The sequence below is a fragment of the Phalangium opilio genome, unplaced genomic scaffold, assembly GCF_054372755.1.
Source record: "Phalangium opilio isolate 3A_F unplaced genomic scaffold, DU_Popi_V2 ptg000017l_1, whole genome shotgun sequence".
Classification (NCBI taxonomy): Eukaryota; Metazoa; Arthropoda; class Arachnida; order Opiliones; family Phalangiidae; genus Phalangium; species Phalangium opilio.
Genome location: NW_028324151.1, coordinates 7,988,829 through 8,006,688, shown reverse-complemented (window position 1 = coordinate 8,006,688; position 17,860 = coordinate 7,988,829). Strand labels below are relative to the sequence as shown.

Sequence of the window (17,860 nt, the reverse complement as noted above, 5' to 3'; positions counted from 1 at the left end):
TTTCCATTTAATTTTAAACACTAACCGACTACCCTTTTGGTTGTGACAAAACAGTCATATACAGGGTGTTTCTGTTACGTCTGCCTTAAATTAAAAGATGCGTTCTTGAGTTTAAAGTGTCAAAGAACATGCATGACGTATACAACATCTAGTAACGCAAGTTGGCCCCAAAAACAAGGTAGTCCCATATGTGTTTAAGACATATCAGCCATACCATCTTGTTTAGAAGTATTAGACAATTTTAATAGCTTTCAATCTAAGAATGTTAATGAACCAGCTTTATCTAGCAGAAGTGTACAGTACTATTAAATGGGTAGAAGTGACACTTTGAATAAGCATTAATTTACAAATGTTTGCACACTTCTACCCATTTAATAGTAAGTTCTTTTAGATTGAAAGCTATTGATATTGTCTATTTCTCCAAAACAAGCAGATCACGCTGATATGTCTTACTCCAAAAGTAAGTAAATACATTTCTGCCAGATAATGGTTCAATAATTCTCTTAGATTGAAATGAAAGCTATTGAAATTGTCTTACACTCTAAAACAAGCTAAGCAGGCTGATATTTCCTACTCCCCAAGTATGACTATTTCCTTGTTTTAGGGTTCCAATCAATGTTTGGGAGCCCATACCTTCCTAACTAAATGTTGTTGGCACCATCCGTGCATGTTCTTTGGCACTTTCCAATCAGTTTGACCCAATGAACACACCCTCTAATTTTTGACAGACCGTAAACTTCCTGAGAGGTTTTAATTGACAGCTTCTTGGAAATTAATTAAATTAACGGTTCCATGATTGGTGGTGATAAAACGTTATTGAAGTCGGATATTTTACACTTGCCCTTAAAATTTCATCGTGTAACGATTTTCCTAAACATTCTTACTTCTTTACTTAAAAAGTTAATTCAGAAAATAAACAGGCACTTTTTTACGACATCGATAAAGTTTCGGTAATATTTCGGAAGCTCCCAGAGGCAAGAAAAAATCCTTTTAAACTATTTAATATCGTGACCAAGTACTTTGCGAGCGCGAGCCAATCGGGATTTTCTGTGGTGAAAACGTTCGAATTGCAACTAGGATTTTCAAAAAAAGGAAGTAAATATATATATTCTGTAGAATTCAATTATTCACTGGCGTGTTTTCAAAAATTCCAATTTCAAAATCACAATAATTAACTTTAAAATCCCTAGAAGCAAAATTTGACATATTCTTTATAGAAAATGAAAAAACAGAAACTTCATCTTTGAAGACAAGAATTATTTATGATGGGTCAGTGAACGGGTTAAATTCAAATATAAATTTACAAGTTGTTCGCTAATTCGATTAACAACACCACGTTTATACCACGAAACGTTTAACTGCAAAACACCCAAAAATTATACGCGGTTTATAATTATAATCACTACTTGATTCCAAGTTAAAAAGAATATTCTACATTACATCAGAAGTTTATAACACTTCTCTTCGAGAGAAGTGTATCAACCACAAAGCGAAGTTAGTAATTGTAACATGAATCTTCCCAACATTTGCAGCAAGGTTACTAAACCGAATCACATAGTTCCTTCATCATTACTCTATTAGCGCTTAACTATTTGCCAAGGCGCATGCGCTTGTGCGTTTTTGTCCCACGTCAAGACAATCAAGATTTGTGAGTTGATTGCTGGGGATTTAGTACCAAACAGTTATAGAATTCACCCTTCCACGGTGCGATGCCCATCTGAAATAAGTTTGATGAGCAGGAGAGCAAACAAAAAATGATCTCTATAGCTTGGGAAGAATCATATGTTGCATAACTAATGTATTACGAGGATACAGAGTGTCATCCTTCTTCCATTATCCCCTTCTGATTACATCTAATAGAATCTAAAGAAGTGTGAATTAAATATTTTTTAAAAGATCTTTAAGAAAGAGTTTTTGGAAAATTGTTTTTAAATTGTTAGGAACTCGGACGTGTTTTGTTTACGTAATGCAGTTAAGGGTCATATTAAAAACTTGGTGCGAAACAAGGCTTCCCATTTACACTCTTACCCCCCCCCGTTCGTGTTAACACATAATCTGACCACTCAAATCTGTCCCTGCATAAGCCATATCCCCCTCACACTCCTAAGTACTTAAATTAAATTGGTGCTATACACGACGAAGCAAAATTAAAAATAATAAAAAAGGAATTATCAAAAGTTTTTACGTGACAAGCATAATGACTAATTAAATAGTGAATGGGGTGTTTTTGATACGACATAAATGGGATATTTCGATTCAACACGAGGTATAGCCAATGCCCCCCTTTTATAAACGTACCACGACACTCAGATAACATACACGTTTCAAAGGCTTAAATCCACCATCGTAAAAATACCCCAAGATGAAGCAATATCTATGGTTATAAAATATCAACTGAAAAACACGGTCTCTGTCTTTAGTTATAGTGGCTATTCATTATGGACTCTTACTGCGTATTTAAAAGAATAAAGAAATGACCAGTACGCGTTAAATCTTTTAAGAGGTTAACCATTTAGGTCACCATTGTGTTAAAAAATATAAAAATTAAACTCACCCATTTCTTTTAACACCTTATAGAGACGGTCAATGCAACTTTCGAAAAACATCACGTGATTTCCCAGCTATGAGATTGTGTTCCACGTGGTGGGATTCGCAGGAAGTGTTGCCGGAATACGGAGTCGAAGAGATGTTAATGGGAATGGCGTCCCAAATTGCTGAAAGAGAAGATCACATATTATGCTCCGATGTCAGAGGTAAATAAACCAACATTTATATTAAAAGGAAAAATCAGTGATTAGCGTTTCATTTTTTTAAATATGAGGTAAATTACCGTGCACGGTAACTTACGATTGCAATTACCAGCCTAAGAACTGTAATTTAGGTCTGAAATTACGACCAATGTAACTTATCTCTAACATAATTTAAGCAAATACAATACATTTCAAAATATAGTCCATGCATTTCATGTTCAAACCACCGTGTAAAGAAATGTCAGGAATATTAAGTAACTTATCTGTGGCCGCCATCTTCGAAGATGGCCGCGAATTAAATAGTATTTTAGTATAGTCCTTAAGATAATTTCCCAGTAAAACCTATGGTGGCATTATAGGGCAATGAGTTTAGGAGATACCAAGAAGCGATATCAAGTTTACTAGGGAGAAGATATAAATTCGCCACATTTCCAGCTTTATCTCCAGTCCAAACGTAGGTCCAGAGTTAATCCCCGCCTCTAAATTACAACCAGCATCTCATTGGTTCTTGAAAACTCACGTCATCGCGAAGCGAATGACGCAAATTCCGTATTTTCCGACTGAGGAGAGGCGAAATAGCCCGGCCTCCTTTTACGTCCCCCTTTTATTTTGTAAGTGGGACTGGGACTATGGCGAGCGAATACTTAGGCATCTTATATCTTCTCCCTAGTAAACTAGATATCGCTTCTTGGAGATACAATGATCAGTCAGTGAGTAAATGTATTTCACAAATATGTATTACTTTTGTTGGCTTGTTTTTAACCTGATAAAAACAAGTGTGCATTACTTATAATTGTTATGTTATTTACAATCTAATAGCGCCCAGTAATTAGCACAGTCTATAACCAATAATGAAATAACAATAATATACCACCTCTTTAATTTTTAAAATAGCAATTCATCACTGTCAAACTATAAACAGTAGGTTTGCAAACGTTTAAAGACGTGTAGAGTCAATTTCCTTTGAAAATATTAATTATTCAAAAAAAGGGGTGTTTGACATTAATAACTTGTCGCCTATGGTTAACGAACAAATCCTTTTTTCTTGATTTATTCTGGAATCACGAAATGGGAGGTGATATCTCTGAAACGTATATAGGGCTTCCGTCTAACTAATGAAGTACATTTTTTATTAAGACGAAAGAATGAGCCCTTTTAAAACTTGCACGAATCTCTTAGAGTTTTGATCGCACTTAACAGCCTTCATGGGAACTTTATTTTTCGTGTATTTTATATTTCTTAATGTTAAATTTGATTTTGAACACTAAGCAGTTGAGTTAACTACTATGAGTCGGTAATTTAATTAACGTATATAAGTTACATGGAATTTACTAAATACCGCTGTGAATATTTGATAATATCAAAAACGGATTTATGGGATAAGAACGTCGGATCATAGCTTTAGCCTCTAGTACCATCCTCGCATACTTTATTGAGAAACTTCGTCTGCTTATATTTTGACTCCACCCACAAATTCGATCTCTAGAAGTAGCTATATACAGAATTTGTGGGTGGAGTCAAAATATAAGCAGACGAAGTTTCTCAATAAAGTATGCCAGGATGGGGAGTGAATTCGCTAACTCCGACGTTCTTATCCCATAAATCCGTTTTTGATAATATATCACAATGATAATAAATTTACAAAGAAAATTAAAATCGATATGATATCGGTGTAAGTGACCGAAATTACACTTTAAATGATATATCGGTTCAATGTTAATCTACAGATTTTTACCAATTAATTGGCTAGAGATTAATTTTCAATTAATTGGTTCGAGATTAATTTACAATTAACAAGTTCAAGATCATGCAATTCAAAGATTTTACTGGTAAAAATCGATCGATATTGGTTTCAATAGGCTAAATAATCGGTTATCTCGCCGAGTTTAAATAGTCGATTAAAATCAGCATCGGTTCCAGTAAAACTTCGATATCGGTATCGGTTAATTTACTATATCGGCCATCACTAATTATTTAGTATTTAAGGCGTTCGAACCCTCAAATTACTAAAAAATACACATAAAATAGTAAATAATGTTTTTACAAATTTTAATCGATTAATTATAGTTTTAGAAATTACGGTAATTAGTGCCTCGAACCATCGCTAGTTCATTTAAAACTAAACTTGACTTATTTAAAGTAAATTATTCATTTTATCCAATTACTACAGCAGGAAAAACCACATCAACATCTGTCAAAATGCGTGAATTTAAATTATTAACTGTATGCCTACGCTCTATCAACTACTGTTTGAAGTAAACAAGATAGTGAGAACTAGACTCTGTAACCCTAAAAGAGACGAAACGTATTATTGGATAAGGACGTCTGATTTTGAAACGGGGTGCTGTCCCACACCCAAAGATTATAAAGAGCTTATCAACTTCACGCTGAATTAAAAACGATATCTTAATACGTTTTCTCGGCTTAGTATATAGTCCCTTAGCACCTTAGTACAATCGAAAACGAATGGCAATGGAGTAACGACAATGCAAGGTGTTCCAAAAAGTGAAATTATAGCAACGAAGTACAATTGGGTTCTATGAGCGATTTTGAGTCGAAAATGTGTTTTATGGACGACCCCTGAATGCATTAGTATTGTCTTTTATAGAAAAAGTTCATAGATTAAAACCAAAAGTGTACTTCACTGAAGCTTGCTCGTGCCGTGTAATATGAAAACACCCCCCCCCCTAACCCTCTAATTATAACTTGTAAACGTTGGCCCGGACGACAAAATGTCATAGAACATTTTCGACTCAAAATCGTCCATTTAATCTATTGTACTTCGATTCTAGAAGGGTTTTTGGAACAAAATGTATTACAATGCAGACTAAAATGTTTCTCATCGAGTACAACTTTCAATTTTGAAAGAATTATTATTATTTTGAAATAACTATTTGATGAAAAGTTTCAAAACCTTCATGGTTTGGATTAAAGAAAATTATTCGGCTTTCGAAGGTGCCAACAGACTAATTTTTATCAAAAAATTCGTGCCAGTTAAGAAACTTATATATTAATAATATTAAAATCTTAGACAACATGTCACGAGAATTAAATCAGAAATTTAATCTAATTAAAACTGTCCCCAAAAAATTCCGAAATTATTTAATCCTATTAAGTTTTTCTTTTCTTTTCTTTTACCAAAACGTTTTTGGGGATTTAGAAAAACACCCTTTGATAAGTTTTTGAGTTACGAAATCAGTTAAAATATCGCAATAAAACATGGGGTGAAAAGAAAATCAGGGTCTACGTGAATATTTTTACTAAAACGACATTTTTTAACATGTTTTTAAAGGTTTGTTTTTCTTTTAACAGATAAACTCTTTGGTCCCATGGAGTTCACGAGACGTGATTTAGGAGCCTTGAACATTATGAGGGGTAGAGATAACGGTTTACCCGATTATAACACAGTTAGGGTATACTTTGGATTACCACCAATTTCTAATTGGTCCAATATCAACCCCAGCTTAACCGAAGAAAGTCCAGAGGTAAGAGATATAACTTTTTAAATGAAAGGTCTCTATCAAACCAAGAAGTTATATCAGTATCTCAGAGAGAAGGTATAAGATGCCTTTGTATTCGCGCACCATAGTCCCAGTCCCCTTTCAAAATACAAGGGGGGACGTAAAAGGAGGCGCCGGGCTATTTCGCCTCTCCTCAGTCGGAAAATAAGACTAATTTTCGTCACTCGCGTCGTCGCGCTGACGTGAGTTTTCAAGAACCAATGAGATGCTGGTTGTGATTTAGAGACGGGGATTAACTCCGGACCTACGTTTTGACTGGAGATAAAGCTAGAAATGTGGCGAATTTAAACCTTCTCTCTGAGATACTAGATATAACTTCTTGATCAAACTGAATCAATCCTTTTCGAAAGAACATACAGTGTGTTTCTGATAAGTCTGTCTTATATAAATTAAGGGGGGGGGGTGTTCTTTGGGTGATTTTTGAGCAGAAAATGTAACTTCTATCTCCATTTTGCCGTCCAGGACATATACCAATGATTTAAATTAAACATTTTAATTGTTAAAATATAATTATTATTTTTTTCGTAGATTATTGGGCAAATGAGAGATTTATATAAAGGTGATTTAAACAACGTTGATTTGTACGTTGGCGGTATGCTGGAGACAGAGGCGGACGGAAGACCCGGACCACTATTCAGAGCGATCATAAAACAACAGTTTACGCTGTTAAGAGACGCTGACAGGTTTTGGTTCGAGAACATTCATAATGGGTAAGAAATTACAAAAGATTTAACTTTGTATTTACTTAAATATTAGTCCTTATAATATTAAATTGATACTCTGAGCTACAATTATTCCTTTTTAATCGAAAGAGCTTATAAAATAATGAATATATCAATTGGAACTATGTTTCTATCTACAGTATTAAAGAAGATACGAGCAATTAAGTTTATGTAATGAGCACTATGCGTTAGGCTTTCCCGCAAGGCACTGGGGAGCACCACTATTGGACGAATCCGTCAGGTGGTTCTGGGAATCCAATAAGGGGACTTCCCAGTGCCTCGCGGAGAAGCATAACGCGTCGGAAACTTAATTACTCGTATCTTCTTTACTATTATAGATAGAAACATGGTTCCAATTAATATATTCATTATTTTATACGCTCTTTTGATTAAAAAAACAAATATTAAAGCCCGGAGTAACCATTTGATCAACAAATTCTTCTTTTTTAATTTTTTTATTAAATAGAGGATCGTAATAATAACTAATTTCACAAATTTTGTGTCAATTTCTAATTAATAGTCAATTCTCTCCGGAAGAAATTGAATTCATTCGCAACATTAAATTATATGACGTCATTGTCAACGCAACCGGAATCAGAGCGAGCGAAATTCAAAGAGACGTTTTAACATTCAAAGAGGGTAAGTGTTTCTTTCAATTCTTTCTCGGGCGTCCCACGACACTATATAATGTTTCTTTCAAACACCACCACGTAAACGGCTTAATTCAATCACTTATCACCAAATAAAAAGCGACGAAAAACGGTTTCAAAAAAACGGTATATACAACGCCGAACAAAACCGGTTTTGCCAATAAGGTTTTTTTTTTTTCGCTATTTTTATTTTAAACTTTTGCCCCTTTAAAGGCAAAGTCTCGTGAATAATTTTCCGCTCAATTTCATCTTTAAAATTAGAAGAATCATACAAAAACGAGTTTTGCTTCGAAGTCCTAAAAAAACTGCATTTATACACATCTCCTGACTCTCTTTCAAACCCACAAAGAGCCTGAAATTAGAACTTAATATAGGTATTGATATTTCATATGAAGTTTAATCGATATGAGGAATTTGGTTTTAATTGCGTAGTTGAAACATTTGTTATTATTCGAAGTTTTACAGATGTCGCTTTACTACTCGTGAAATAATATCCGTCGTTCTAATTTGTGGCTTTAAAAGCCGTGTCGTAGGTCTGGGGTTTATCATACATTCACAATAATGTGTTGTTACACTCTGTATGAGCTTATTAAACTTCAATTTGAGCTCATAATCGTCCTTGATTTAAATTTGTCTGTTTTGTTCCAAAATGCTGTACTTTTACTTGTTTCGAATCATAACAAATGTTTGAACTACTCGATTAAAACCAAATAGGCATATATCATATCCATTAAACCTAATTTCAAATATTAATACCTATAGAAATTTCTAATTTCTCGTCGGTCAACCAATCACCGTGATCCTTCATCTTGCGTAACTTAAACCTGTTGACGTCATTCGTCTCTCATTCGCTATAGGAATGCCCGTTTTCGATAAAACGATTGTAAACCATTTAATAAAACCCTTCGACAATTTCCGCAACTACCAAACATGAATCAGTCACAGCAAATAATCGAATATTGGTTGAAGTATTGGTAGAAAACATTTTGTATTTTGGTTTATTATTTGCACATAATATATAACTAGCCGTTACCCGCGGCGTCGCTCGCGTGTAATAAGAACTTCCATCTAAAATGATATAAAGAATGTGTAGATTTTACTGATGACTAATATTTTTGTAGCACCCTAGGAGCGAAGGCACTCGGCACAGTCCGTCAGCCCGTCGGGATATTTTTTATTACTTTTCACGCGGACATTATTCCATAAAGAAGGGTTTTTTTGGCCGCCATTTAAAAAGATGGCAAAAAATCGAACCCAAAATACCATTCAGCCCGTCTATAGGTAAAAGGAAACCATTGTACTAAATATTTGTGAAATCGGTTGAAACGCGCGGACTTTATTGCAAAGAGAATATTTTCTTACATTTCTGGGCGCCATTTTAAAAGATAGCGAAAAATCTAACCCGAAAGACCATTCAGCCCGTCTTAAGGTTAAAGCAAACCAGTGTACTAAATATTTGTGAAATCGGTTGAAAAGCGCGTACTTAATTGCATAGAGAATATTTTTTACATTTCTGGGCGCCATTTTTTAAGATGGCGGCGGATTGGAAAAATCTTTCTTAGTACGCGCCTACTACTTATGAGTAACGTTCCTGCAAATTTTCAGCCTTCTAGGGCAAGCAGTTTGGGCTGGGCGTTGATTATCAGTCAGTCTGTCAGTCAGTCAGGACTTTGATTTATATATATATAGATTATTAATGTTATATCGTATAATAGGAACATTAATTGATCTTCATAATTAACTTTAGTTCCACTAGATTTTTTCCTTGCAGGCAGTCTGAAATTAATGGACACCTATTAGATTAAAAACCAAGCCTCGCTTTATCTCAAGGTTATTTGGTTGACCAATCAGCGCGCTACTTTAATATTACGTTAAAACTTTCCTGTCTCAAACGAAAATTCAAAATACGTCGACGTTTGAGGCATTAGAATATTTTTGGTTCTTAGAGATCACAGATTTCATCGTGTAAACATGTAAATTAATTATAAATTGGTTTGCCCGTGTATTAGCTCTAGACTTCTCCTCAAGTAAACTACAGGGACAGTAAATATTGTTCTCCTTGCCTGCGAGGCTCTGTCTACTTCGTCACTTTCTGTTATTTTAATTTCCATTGGTGGTATCAGGGATAGAAATAATTTTAGAAGTAGGAATGGAGAACGGTTAGTATTTACTTCAGTCAGACTCAGCCCGGTATAGAGCCCCTCCCTCCAACACGTAACGAAAAGTTTAAATTATCTTATTGGCTCACTTAAACTACGTTTTGATGACGTTGCAGACGGGGACGGCGAAAAATACGTAATTCCTTTTTACCTCTGTCTGTCTGTCGCTATGATCCGCCTCTTCTTTCATACCCCCCCTAGTCCCGTGGAAGGGGGTCCGGGACTTTGAGGCACACCCAATATACCCTGTTCTCCATTCCTACTTCTAAAATTAAACCTGTCCCTGGTTGTATACACTTACACTCAGATTATTCCAAAATTGGGCATTTGCCTGTCAAAGAAAAATTTTCAAATTTTAAATAAGGCAGAAAATTAATTAAACGTTTCGTAGGTAAATTACCCCAATTAAACGTGTGCATGTCTAAAATTTTGAAATGTGAAAAATAAAGACGTAAATGAAATTATATCACAAAGATATAATATTTATTATTTACTAATTTTACTGACTTGGCCAACGTTAGCTTTATCCTATGAAATTGAAATAATTAATTTAAGTTTTCAAATATACACTTAAGAGTAAATTTTACCCGGCAGGACTCTCCCTGTGTTTTCAAATATGCAGGGCGTGATTCTAAAATTTTCTGTTCGACAAGTGCCAGAAGTTAAATAGAAAGGTTCTCTGAAGTATCGAAATTCAACGCTTAATGTGTGTTTAAATTAATACCTTTTTACACGCCTCAGTATTTACAAGATATAGGAAGAGGAACTTTACGTATGCTACGTCACCTATAAATACAGTTTTAGTTTTTTTAGCCCAATACAAGTTAATTATTTTTCGTAATGAAGTTTGAAATTACTAAGTTGCGGTACGCAGCTTTCTTTCACGTAGTCATTGCAAAAGTACAATTCTAGGCATTTCGGCTAATAGTTGTGAACGGGTATAATAAGTTACGCATTAAAGGCCGAGATCCAACGATAGATAAGGGCATAAGTTTATCATGCCTATTATTATAAACTTATGATAAGGGGTATAGTCGAACTGGAAACCAAGCATCGACAATAACAATGCAGGGAGCCCAGCCAAAAATTTAAATTCCTTATAGGAGAAAGAGGAGTTTTTTCCGGAATTATAAGATTTTATAGGACAAAAAAATGTGTTTTTTCCGGAATTATAGGATTTTATAGGACAAAAAAATGTGTTTTTTCCGGAATTATAGGATTTTATAGGACAAAAAAATGTGTTTTTTCCGGAATTATAGGATTTTATAGGACCAAAAAAATGTGTTTTTATAGGAAAATATAGGATTTTATAGGGCCAAAAAAAGTGTTTTTATAGGAAAATATAGGATTTTATAGGACAAAAAATGTATTTTTATAGGAAAATATAGGACAAACAAGGTGTTCTTGTAGGAAAATATAGTATTTTATAGGACAAAAACTGTGTTTTTATAGGAAAATATAGGCTTTTATAAGACAAAAAATGCGTTTTTATGGGAAAATATAGGATTTTATAGGACAAAAAATGTGTTTTTATAGGAAAATATAGGATTTTATTAGGACAAAAAAATGCGTTTTTGTATGAAAATATAGGATCTTAAAGGAAATTTCAAGAAATTATAGGATAATATTAAAAAATATAGGATTTTATAGGAATTATAGGACACATGGGCTTCCTACAATAGGCGACCGTGCCGATATCTGTTAATATTTTGAGAAATACCAAGATAACAGAAGATGAAAATTTAAGCGACGCTCTACTGTTTATCTTCAGTTGTTACAGAACCACTTTGCACCGTGACAATGTCGCACATTGTTAATTCGGTACTTGGTTCGTCGAGAACCCTTTTCGTTGGATCTCAGAATTAAACTGATTAAAAAATCCAAATTAATATACGTTACTTACGCCCTCCATGTTTTTATAATACGCTTTGTAGATCTAATTTATTGAATATTAATAATAATATCAATTGTACGCGATATCATTTGATTTTGAAACAAATCGAGGGGCCAGTCACTTGGCGTAATCCGATAGTAATTAGCCCCTCGTATAAAATTTAGTTAATATTCTCACAATAATTAAATGGTCGCATTTCTGGAGAAAGTTTAATTACATTAATGTTAATATTAGGTTGACTACCATCAAAACAACAAAATTTTTGGTCACCTTACTAAATCCCAATTTATCCTGTCATTAAAATTTGATTTAATCGAGATTAAGTGTAGTTCATAGTAACGCGATATAAACTTACCGCGCACGTCCTGGCAAATACTGCATCTATTTCATCCTTGATTCTATCATGTCTCTGTTTTAAATTTAAAGTATTTTAACGTTTTATTTAAACATACGTTTATAAGATATATGTCCTATAAGTATGACACTTTGTAATACTAGAGACTTACAGTACTCGAGCTAGTTCGAGAACGACAAGCGAGAATTGACTACACTCGGTTAATTTTGTAGTCCATCTTCCTATTTATTCTGTACTATCCCTTTGACAGCGCCTCACCAGGCGTCACTTTACCTCAAATCTATGACCTACTCTATCTATGATCTACTTCATGACAAGCTCCAGTTTGTAACCAGTAACAAACTTATGGAACATATCTTATTATTTAAACTATACTATCCTTATCTGTCTATCGGCGTATACAGCGACATTGTCTATGTTACCAGTTTAACATGGTCATATTCTTTGTTGGGAAGAATTCAACATTACCTTCTTGCATTCTTTGGAATAAGACGCGGTTCGATTTGTTTCCCAATCCTCACCTTAGTATATGAATGAAATATTGTTTATCGAAACCATCTTTATCAAAGATTACATTTTGTACCGTTTCACATTAAATCACTCTTACCTTTAGGCCCGCAAAAATAATTTATCAATTCTTGGCATTTGGATTTACTCTTGTAGATCAATGTTGGATAAGTTAGAACTAACCCTAATCCAGCCAAAGGGAAAAAGCAAATTAAAGCACTTCTCATTTTGCGCTTGCTCTTAGCTTAATTAAATTTCGAATGTGAGATTATGTTGTACGAGTACTTAATACCATTAACATTATCATTAGACATTGTCGTGACTAAAGCCGATTTTGTCAAATGTTTTTCTCGTAGTTTTTGAAACGTTGTATACTTAAGATTTTAAATCGGTTTTTATTTCGCTTTATTTAAACACATTTAGATTAACTAACATTTATGGTTAATAACATTCGTAAGCCAATCGCAGTGTCTCCTTCATCTTACGTAACTTAAACCTGTTGACGTCATTCGTCTCTCCTTTGCAAAGGTACGCTTGTTTTCGATAAAACAAAGATTGTAAATAATTTAATCAAACCCCTCAACAACTTTAATTTGAACTAATAATCATCCTTTATTAAACTATTTGCTGTTTTCTTCTGAAATGCCGCATTTATAACGGTTTTCGATAAAATTTCGAATTATAACTAATATTGGGAACTAAGCAATTAAAACCAAAACGATAATTATAACTAATTGTGGTGCACCAATAAAAAGAGAAGTTTTCACAATACTTTTCCTTTAAATTAGCCAGCACGTGTATCATCTCTAAGAAAAATTGTAAACCTTTTTTTTATTATTATTCGAGAAAATATTTAAAAATTCCGCCCACGGTACAATTATACACAAAGAGCATTTTGAAGGCGCCTTACATAAGTCTTTTCTCGCAGACTATATATGCATTTTAAGACTGACGACCTTTTTGTGCAAAACGAAGGAATATGTTAAAAGTTAACCGGTATGACATCCTAACCCGTTAATATTTCTACGGATAACTAGATTTGAAAGATATATTTATAAATATATAAAATATATAAAAAATACAAGGTGACTTTAATGCGATTTTGATGTGCCTGTATTATGTGAAAATGAATGAACGTTATTTAAAAACCAGGATCTCGTATATCATTAGCCATAGAATTGTGTGATAAAACAAGATGTACCCGGCAAAACCCTGAAACAGTGTTACCAAGGTTGAAGATCAAGGCTATTATTGATCTTCTGCTACTCGCGGTAGTTTCCCTCATTGTATCCAAGCAATTCACTTAATTTTATTAACTCAATTAAGATTAATCGACTGAACGAGGTTTTACAGTTAAGACAAGACCCTATTGACAAGCTTACAACAACCAAAGAAAAAAATTTGGTACGAGAATAACCCTTTAAGTTCTCATGTTTTATATGGATCCACGTATGGTTCAGTTCAATTCAATTTCATTGCAAATCCTGGAAGGTTTAGTAAGTCAGGGAGTGACATGTGAGAATTGCGTAATAATGTCACTTAGTCACTCCATGAGCCTTCCAGAGGATTGAATACAATTTCTAAAGTCATCTTAGTAACAAGTTCTTTCAATGGACGTTGTCCTACAATAAGTACTTTGTCCAATGATTCGTAAATCTAAGCTTAGAAAGAGTACGGACTTCAACTCCAATATCATAAGACAGTATTAATAAGACCGCTGAAATCCCGTTTATATAACTTAAAACGCTCAATTCATCTGGTTACATAAAGTCTCGTTTCTTTCATTTTGAATAAAATATAAAGTTACTAATTCCAATGGAAACATTGTAGAAAGACGCTATATGCAATTTTCTTAAGGAGTGCGCGAGGTTTGTAACAGATAAAATAACCTTAATTTAAATCGAAATAATATCGTACCAGCATGATTTCTAACTTGATTAAGGAGAGCGTAAAAAGGGAACATAAAGTAATTTCTTAAATTCTTTCTTCTATACTAATTATAAGACCTATCTGCATAGTGAAACTGAAACATCCAGGATATACCTAGGATACTTCTGAATTATTTTAAAATTCAAATTAGTTTAAGGAGATTTCATGGATAATAGTGCTATCTCAATTGTGACGTCAATGAATAGGTAAAACGTTAGCTGTGGACGGCCATGTTTGGTACCGCTTTGGTTCTATGGCCAAATAGCATGCATGGGTGACGTCACACCAAGACTTCTGAGATAGATCTATTTGAAATTCGCACCTTTGACCAATAGCGTAACGCCATGCCTTCATGTTAACAAAATTCTCGTGGCCCGCTCCATGTCGAACAATATTTGATATGGGTTCACACAAAGACCATTTAGTGCTTACTGTTTAGTGTCTACATGGACATACAAATCTTCCAGGTTTCCACTATATTAAAACACCCATCCTTTTCTCAATATGAATGACGTAACGTTGCAGAGCAAGCATCCATTTTATTATTCTAACAAATTTAAGAGAAATTCGGAGAAATTTCTGAACAAATTATAAAATAATAATATTAAAAATTCCACCATCTCACTAACGCCCAAGGGAGATGAATTTTTAGAGGGCTAGAAAATTTTTATATACTTATATAACTGACCTAACCCAAAATCCACCCAATTATCTTTTCCTCTAAAAATCATTCCCCCTTGAATTGAATTAATTATAGCAAAACTGAGATTAAGAGTCGACCTTAGCCTAAATTTACAACAATTTAACCCTCATTAATCAGGTATAAAATTATAAAAAACCCAATATCTATTTTAAACGCACGCGGCTTCATTCATTTGAAGATTATCAAATGACGTCATTAACAAGTTAAATGAAATAACCTTCAATAATATTAAAAAAAATTGGGGATTTTTGTGGTCGAGCTAAACGACCATGAAAAATAAATTCACGTGAGAATTAAAAGGTGCAACCGAAGGCGAGGGAAGGGGTTTTTTTTTTGTTAAAAAAACCACTCCCAAGATATTCGGAATATAACTTGAAATTTTAGTCATTGAAGTTGAGTCTTGTTGGATCCATTGTTAAACGATATGATCCAGATTTTTTGGATTTTCCACAAAATTCTCTGAATTTTTCTACTAATGGACTTAAATACCTTAAAACAAATCAATTTACTACAACTTATACCATACCAGATCAAAAGATAGGGAGAAAGTGAAAAATTAAATTTTCACTTTGTTAGAAAAATAAATTAAAAAAATACGTATTGGATTATTATTTTTTGATACCAAAGAATTTAAAGAAATGAATAAATGGTTCACGTTTAGGGAATTCTTTGCTGTCAGCAGCCTGGCTCCGCTCCCCCTCGCCTTACCAAATAATGGTTTACAGGATTTTGGTTAATATGAAGCAAATAACATTGCCATAGGTGCAAATACAGGGATCCTACCAAAATCTCCAAAAATAAATAGGAGAAAAATAGGGTAAAATAGGGCCAAAAATTTTTAAAGTAGGAACAAGAAGCGATATCTAGTTTACTAGGGAGAAGATACAAATTCGCCAAACATCTAGCTTTATCTCCAGTCCTAACGTAGGTCCGGAGATAATCCCCGCCTCTAAATTACAACCAGCATCTCATTGGTTCTTGAAAACTCACGTCAGCGCAACTCGAATGACGAAAATTACGTATTTTCCGACTGAGAAGAGGCGAAATAGCCCAGCCTCGTTTTACGTCCCCCCTTGTATTTTAAAAGGGGACTGGGATTATGGCGCTCGAATACTTAGGCATCTTATAACTTCTCCCTAGTAAACAAGATATCACTTCTTGGTAGGAACCAAAATGGGACCATTGGACATAAGCCCCTTTAATTTAAATATGAAGCAAATAGCAATACAGAAATAATGATTTTTTTAAGTAAAAATCGTTACCATAACAATTTCAACGTAATATGAATTTGACGTCTGTTTACTAAACAGTTTATAGGGCAAAATATTTCAAACACAACACAGCGCAATACCGGTGTATTACGGCACCCTCATGGCTAAATTTCATCGTCTCTTAAATTAATTAAATAAAAATTTTGAGGCGATATTAATAGAAATTTAACTTAAAAAAAAAATTAAAAAACAGAACCGGATTGTAAAAACTATCGAGTAAAAGGCGCCGCCGCCATAGGAATATCAATTAAAATGAATAATATTCCATTTCGTGGTCTATTAACTCTTATAGCTCCGATTGAAATTCAATTAAAGTTTCTTAAAACACGTACCCTTAATCACAATGACGTAATTTAATATCTCAAACAATTTTCAAATTCGATAGCTTTTTAATGACGTGTTGCAAGGCAGCAATTAAATCCTTCCGCATTTAAAAAGGCGACACCGGATTTATAAAATTATATTAATTTGATTTACAATACATTATATAATGTATAGCCCCATCGGTATTGGCGTTATACCGGTTCATAAGGTTGATTATTTACATTTGAATTTTGTTTTTAACCTTTTCAGGTGACCCTTGTCCACAACCGATGCAATTGAAAAGTTCATTGTTGGAACCGTGTCTCCAACTTAGCGGTTTTGATTACTTCCACGGTAACGAAGTGGCTTATATCTATTCATGCGTTACGCTGTGTTTCATTCCAATAAGTAAGCAATATATAACTGACTAATTGAACAATGAAGGGTATTTCGCAAAACCACATAATCTTAATCCTCGATTAATATGACGAAATTTTATTTACTTTGTCCATAAGTTTATAAGATATGTTCACTAAGTATGACACTAACTATACTTCGTAATGCTAAAGATTTACTGAGAGCAAGAATTGACTATGCTCGGTTTTGCAGTCCACCTTCCTATTAAGTCTGTACTAAGCCTTTAACAGCTCCTCAAAAGGAGTCGCTTTACGAGAATCTATGACGTTTCACCTACGTCACTTCATGACAAGTTGACAAACTTATGGAACAAATCTTATGAATTTCTGCTTTGTCATATAAGTTATTGGTTACTTTTTATATATCGTGGTTTGATGAACCCTTGTAGTTGTTCGTGTAAACATCAAAATATCTATATTTAAATTTAACTTATTGTATTTGTAGTTTGCGCTGGATTGGGCTATGGAGTTGTTAAACTAGCTAATAAGAGGCGTCGAATGATCAAAGCGAGAAACGATGCGAATAACGGCAAAAATTACGATAAACAATGTAAGTAACCTCTTCAAAATCTGTGGGTTTATCTATTTTCCTCTATACCCTTAATTGTATGGTTTTCATATCCCCAATTGATATGACGTATTTAACTAAAAAATTTCTTTGTTTTTAACAAACAATACTA

At 33.8% G+C, this 17,860-nt stretch overlaps 1 protein-coding gene across 1 annotated transcript in view; it reads left to right on the top strand.

Moving 5' to 3' along the window:
* Positions 1-17,860, top strand: part of Duox (dual oxidase) — a 93,037-nt gene that overhangs the window by 67,508 nt on the left and 7,669 nt on the right. The window contains exons 9-14 of the mRNA XM_089866818.1: positions 2,578-2,753; positions 6,063-6,235; positions 6,800-6,981; positions 7,514-7,632; positions 17,035-17,172; positions 17,626-17,730. Coding sequence (XP_089722944.1) covers positions 2,578-2,753; positions 6,063-6,235; positions 6,800-6,981; positions 7,514-7,632; positions 17,035-17,172; positions 17,626-17,730 — 893 coding nt within the window. The remainder of the gene's footprint in view (positions 1-2,577; positions 2,754-6,062; positions 6,236-6,799; positions 6,982-7,513; positions 7,633-17,034; positions 17,173-17,625; positions 17,731-17,860) is intronic.